General features: G+C 37.1%; 1 protein-coding gene across 1 annotated transcript in view; it reads left to right on the forward strand.

Moving 5' to 3' along the window:
- TMPRSS11A (transmembrane serine protease 11A) overlaps positions 1-3,972 on the forward strand; it is a 42,785-nt gene extending 38,813 nt beyond the window's left edge. The window contains exons 8-10 of the mRNA XM_045997375.1: positions 70-329; positions 1,958-2,100; positions 3,811-3,972. Coding sequence (XP_045853331.1) covers positions 70-329; positions 1,958-2,100; positions 3,811-3,972 — 565 coding nt within the window. The remainder of the gene's footprint in view (positions 1-69; positions 330-1,957; positions 2,101-3,810) is intronic.
- Positions 3,973-6,928: the final 2,956 nt, after the last annotated feature.

The following is a 6,928-nucleotide window of genomic DNA, read 5'->3' on the forward strand; positions in this document are numbered from 1 at the left end:
TTTTTATTAGCCTTTATGTAATTATTACAGTGCAGTTTATATATTCTGCTCATTTCTAACATTTTCCAGTAATGCAAATCCACGTCAATGGACTGTTAGTTTTGGAACGACAATCAACCCTCCATTAATGAAAAGAAATGTCAGAAGAATTATTGTCCATGAAAGATACCACTTCCCAGCGAGAGAGTACGATATTGCTGCCGTGCAGTTCTCTCCCAGGGTCACCTTTACCGATGACATCCGCCGGGTCTGTCTGCCAGAAGCCTCTGCATCCTTCCAACCAAATTCCACTGTCTATATCACAGGATTTGGAGCACTTTTCTACGGTGGTAAGTATCTCGGAAAGGACCACAAGCACTATGTCCAGTGTAGGACAGTGTGATTTAACCTCGTCAGTATTACCCTGTCACCCATTTCCACACAGCTTGGTTGGATTCGCTGAGTGCTCTTATTTTGTAAGTGAGAGAAATTCAACTCTTACTGAAGTAAAGATAATAATAAAATGGCAAATTTGGCCCTGGTAATTTAGAAGTCAAGAGAGGTGGCAGGAGTCTGGTTTCAGACATAGCTGGATTCAGGAGTATGATGTATGATGTCACTTGATTCTGAGTGTCTGAATCTTCCTATTTCTGGCTCTGTTCTCCCCGGGGCCGCCTTTGTATGGAGGGATTCTAGCTCCACATAGTATGAAAGGTGGCCAGCAACACTGGGGTCCACATCATCTTCCCCCAGTAGCTGCAGAAGGAAGAACATGTCTTCTTGGCCAGAATCGACGTTAAGTCCTGAAAAGGTCTCTTTTGGCCCGGCTGTGTCCAGGGGTACTTGGATTGACTGGCGAACGCAAACCCTCACTCCTGTGCCTATACCGAGAAAGGCAGGTGTGTGATAAGCAGGCTGTGAGAATCACATGGCATAAGGGAGAGGCAGTTTGGAAAGGATGGGCTTCAAGGAAGACATACGTGAAGCAGATATTCTCTCAGCAAAACTAGAGTCTATTTCTACGTGCTGTTTTCAGTGCAGTGCCTAGTACTTATCAGGCGTGTTGTCATCCTCGTGCCCACCTTCACTCCAAGACCCCCTCCCTCCATGCCCCATTTTTGTGAGCCTCCCTCAACCCTTTTCATCTCCTTCTCCTCTTGGTTTGCTCCACTACTCATTTTACCTTCCTCGGTCACCTTATAGGTTTTCCCGTTGCTCAGCTGCAATGTCCAGCTGCAGCAAAATCTGCTTCAGAACTACCCAAGTTAATTTAAAAGGGATCAGGGATAAGAATACTGTGTAGGGGGAGGGAGGGAAAAATGAAACAAGATGAAACCAGAGAGGGAGACAAACCATAAGAGACTCTTAATCTCACAAAACAAACTGAGGATTGCTGGGGTGAGGGGTAGGGATAGGGTGGCTGGGTGATGTTCACTGGGGAGGGTATGTGCTATGGTGAGTGCTGTGAGTTGTGTAAGACTGATTCACAGATCTGTGCCCCTGAAACAAATAATACAGTATCTGTTAATTCGAAAAAAGAATACTGTGTAGAGATAGTCTCTGATAAAAAAGATTCCATGATCCTCTCCAAAATGATTTAATTCAATATACTAACTTAAACTTCCAATAAATAAAAATGATTTTGTTTTTGAATGTTTTGGGGACATACTTAGATACACTCTGGATCGTAAAATCCAGTCCAGGTACATATGTATAACAACAGCAAGAGAGTTTGCTCTCTGGGAAATGTTTTTACTCCTAGTATAGGTATTTATAAAATGTGATAAGGATAATAATTATCATTTAAATGTGCCAGAATTTAAAAGGAAATCTATTCTCTAGAAACTTTTTACATCAACCTCATTCTGTATTGACAATTTTAAGTATGAAATAGATTAGATTAGAAAAAAGTTCACTTGCTTCATCCTAGCTAAGGATGTTGATTGTAAACACTAAAATGAGTTTGTTTTTCCTGAAGGGAAATCCCAAAATAATCTTCGAGAAGCCAAACTGAAAATCATAAGTGATGATGTGTGCAAGCAACCACATGTATACGGCCGTGATATAAAATCTGGAATGTTTTGTGCGGGATATCTAGAAGGAATGTATGATGCTTGCAGGGTAGGTAGAGAGAGATTATTTTAATATCATTAACTCAAAACACTTTTATTTCTTTCAAGAACTATTCTGTGTTATTTATGTTAGTATCAACATGGACATCTTATCAGTTCAATAATTGCTAAATGCAGATTTCACAACACAAACATTTTTAGGTGTTTTATTAAGCAAAATGTTATAAACAGAGTTTCTTTGATGTTATCAAACAAACCAACAAAATTAAATTTTCTTAATACTAGAAGTCCAAAGGTTCATAAAGAAGAGTTCTTTTCTTAAAGGGCTCATCTAGAAAGGAAATAATCATGAGCAACAAACTGTGATGAGATGTTTTAAATGGTATAAGAGATAACAAATACTTTTAGCATGAAGGGAACATTTTTGCAGCAAGTAACAGAGATCATAATGAAGGATATAGACCTGAAGGATAAACAGCCCTTACCCAGTTATAGAATGAGAGAAGAGTATTATTTTTCTACATATAGAAGGAGCACAGCAAAAATTACGAAGGTGTGAAATTATAATTCGTATTTGAGGGGACCCCAAGTAATTAGCATAAGGAGGCTGACAGGCCATACCGCCAAGTGAGAAGGCGGATCAGGTCATGTTGGGATTACCTGGTACCCTTTCCAGTGCCTTCCTCTGCTGTCAAATAGCTATCCAGCTTGTATGTTTTCTGACAATGGTAGAAAGTGTATTTCTTCCTGAAAGCACTTGCTTTATAACATGAAATTCTTGAAAATTCCAAGGAGGTGACTCTACATGGTGAAATACCAAAATTGTTTTGATATCAGTAGCAGAAAACTCTGCCCAGAGTCCCACAAATTACACATGTAAACCTCTGTCAGAAAAGGAGCAAGGAGTTTTATAGCATATGGGCTGAGCTAGAGCAGAAGCTGGTACATATCCAGCCTCAGTTGCTGAGAATGTGGAGGGAGGCAGCTAGAATTCAGAGAATGCACAGAGAGTTCCAAGCCATGATGCACAAGGAGAAGGTGGTGACAGGAGCCCATTTGCAGACAGCACATGGGAATCTAGGCAAATGGTGAGATCAATGAAATACCTCAGGAAAGAGATGGTCATAAAGAGATTTCACTGAAACGGGAAACAGAGGTAAGATGCCTGCTCCATGACTGTGCAACTCAGTGGTAAGACAAAGCTCTAGCCATAGAAAACTTGGGGAAATACGGAGAAGGTGACCCAGGGACAGGGTCCAAACAGGAATACAGTGATTACAACTGAGGTTCATGGTGAGGGGTTTAGTCAGTCCAACAAAACTGAGGTTCAAGCACCCTGCTTGGAGTCAGAAAAACCAACACCAGCCAGACTTTCCAAGTTGTTTACTTGAAGTTTGCCAGTAGACCTTAGTCATTCTTAACACACACACATACACACACAGTAACTATGTGAAGTGATAAATGTGTTAATTAACTGATTGTGGTAATCATTTCACAAAGTGTATGTCTGTTAAATATCATGTTGTATACTTTAAATATACACAATTTTATTTGTAATTATACATCTATAAAGGTGAAAAAATTAAAATGTGGAAACTGAAATTTAAGGCTTTTATAACTTTTGAAATCCATGTTTCAATTAATTATTCTATAATTGGTAATCAATACATATGCTATTGAACAATAAAATATGTGGTTCATAAGAATATTTTAAGTAACAAGCTTTATATTTAGCTAATATTCCTTCTTTTATTTTCAGGGTGATTCTGGGGGACCTCTAGTCATAAAGGATCTCAAAGATACCTGGTATCTCATTGGAATTGTGAGCTGGGGAGACAACTGTGGTCAAAAGAACAAACCTGGAGTCTACACAAAAGTGGTTTATTACCGAAACTGGATCACTTCGAAAACGGGCCTCTAATTCACTATAAAAGTTAGATATTGAGTGCTGTGAGCAGGCTATATATGTAGGATAATTTACATATTCAGCGAATGTAGTACAATGAAGTGAGATTAAATGACATTATTTATTATAGAATCACTTCAATTAAGCAATAATTTGTAGCTAGTTTATAAGGAATTTAAATCCTTATAAATTTGCAAAGTAGTGGATCAATTTAGCCTGGAAGGGAGAATATAGCAGAAATACTCAGTTCTTTACATCATGCAAGCTGGAGTATAAAAGAGGTGTAATGCAAATTTTTGAAAATAATCCATGATTTTTAGAATGTCTTTGTCAAAAAAGTCCCTTTAAGTGAGAATGTTTTTAATTTCTTAAAGAGTTCAGGAAAACCTTATATAATTTCTTATCATATCTCCTGAGCTCACAAATACATTCTTAAATTTTTCCTTGTTATTCCAAGTTTTCCAAAGAGATTTTTCACCATTCACCATAATATATTTTCTACTTATAAACTCTATGGAAGGATCTATGAAAAAAAAAAAAACAGTTACATCTAGGAAACAAAGTATGATGAAACCCCCCTAATGTCTTAGTGATTTTTTTAAAATACAGACACATAGAGAAAGAGAAATACTGATTTATATATCCAGAGAAATCCTGATTAATAAATAAGTAAACATAATAACTAACTAATCAAAATGTATCTTTGGTACAAAAACTGGGGGGAAAGTAATGGTAACTTCATGAGTCATGAATGGCACAAAAATTTGACATTTCATAGATCCATTTACATGTTTGAACCACCAGGAGGTGGTTCTGTACATTACTGTAAGGTTAAATGCCTTGAAAAAAATTGAGAATTTGCTAATATGTTGAATAATCAGTGAGCTTCGTCTTTCTACATAGAAGGAAACATTCATACCTTTGAATTGCTGCAGACAATGATCTCTTAAGGCTTGGGACAGTAGCCTAACTATTGCAACCATGAAACACTCGTTTAAAAAATTTTTGATAAATATTAATTTTAAGGACCTACTCCATGGAACACATGAACAAAGTGATCTTTGTACCCCCAATGTGTTAACAAAGTACCCCCAAAGTGTCTCATGAAGACATTAGGAGGGTCAGGCTTGTGGAAACAGTGACTCTGTGACAATGTCAGCTAAACATCAGGTTTATGAGCAGGGTGTCATTTATTCATATAGGCCAAATAGAAGCCAAACCACCTGAAAAATTGAGTTACTTTTTTTTAAAATATTTTATTTATTTGACAGAGAGAAATCACAACTAGGCAGAGAGGCAAGCAGAGAGAGAGGAGGAAGCAGGCTCCCTGCTGAGTAGAGAGCCGGATGTGGGGCTCAATCCCAGGACCCTGGGATCATGACCTGAGCCAAAGGCGGAGACTTTAACCCACTGAGCCACCCAGGCGCTCCTTGAGTTACTTTATAACAATGTCTCCACATGGGCTATTGATAAGGCATGAAAATAATATTGCAATAATCTAAAAGACACTAACAAATTATTAACACACACACACACACACACATCCATAACCTAGACTCACAGAGTTTTAAAGCTTAGGAAAAACTGCAAATCATGCAGGCCAACACACCTATGGTTCAGATTGCTGAAGCCATAAATGAGTTGGTGAACCTATACGTAGTTTGTATCCCCAGCGGGCCTGGAACAACCCAGGTACCAATTTCACATGCCCCTTCCTTACAAAGTCCCTTTCTGATCACCTATATTTTATTAAATAATCAGCTCTATAAGAATTTCAGTGACTTCTATTGAATCTATTTTAAATTAGAAAACTCTTAAGATAAGAATTTTGAATGATGTGATTTACTTGGGCAGCTGGCTGCCTATTCTTTAAACTCATTTCAAGATAAAGTTGTTTCTTCACATACAAAAATATACATAGCCTTTTAAATTAGTTGATATTATGGTGGTAAAATATAATTCTGCTTTTAATGTCAAGATTCAAAATATAGAGTTATAAACTTTATATTGCTAAACTGTTGCATGCACCATTTCATTCTGGTTCACATATAAGCAAGTACTGATATATCATTTTAAATCTAATAATAAAGTTGATGAATGGAGCATTCTACAAATAATATCACTGAGCCTGTGTTATCTTAGCATGAATCTTACAACTGCTGTTAGGAATTGCATTTCTTTTAATTAACTATTTTAGGTCATTTTGGTTATTGTGATAACCAAAACTATCTCGACACATTGATAAATGTCCTCTGTTGAGAACTATTGTTCTGAAAGCATTTGATCGTGTTTAGAAATGCAAGAGATGGGAAATGCAAGCCACCTGGGTGGCTCAGTTGATTACGTGTCCTACTCTTGGTCTTGAGATTCTGTGTCTCTGCTTTTCCCCATTCTCTCTCTCTCCCTCTCTCTAAAATAAATGAATAAATAAAATATTCCCCCCCCCAAAAAAAAGACAAGCAAGAGATACCTCAAAATTATGACACTGAGTATTCAAAACTTATGGTCTCCCGATCAAACTGACGTTTCTAAAATAAGTAGCAGAATAAGACAGTGGCTATTTCAAATACAAACTGATCCCCCTATACACAGTGGGCTTGAAGGATTTCTCTCATACCCTTGCCTAAATTAGGTAGAGTCTATTCATGTATTGCCATTAACCATTACCACGAAGGTAAGCTTTTATAAATACACCCTCTAGTAAAGTTTCTCTATCTGGACCACAATACACAATAGAAAATGTATTTCACATGACAGTTCCATAAAAACATAACAAAATGCATATATATTAAAATATTAAAAACTGAAACAGAAGTTTCATAAAACAATACTTATCCTACTGAGTGCAGTAAAACCCAATATTTTCTATTCTATTCTATTTCAGTTTTTTATAATGCTTGCCCCACCAAGTAAATTAATTTCAAAACCTAGTTGGCCATGACTTGCAGTGCCTATAGAACATTCTAGAATA

The sequence above is a fragment of the Meles meles genome, chromosome 2 (assembly GCF_922984935.1).
Source record: "Meles meles chromosome 2, mMelMel3.1 paternal haplotype, whole genome shotgun sequence".
NCBI lineage: Eukaryota > Metazoa > Chordata > Mammalia > Carnivora > Mustelidae > Meles > Meles meles.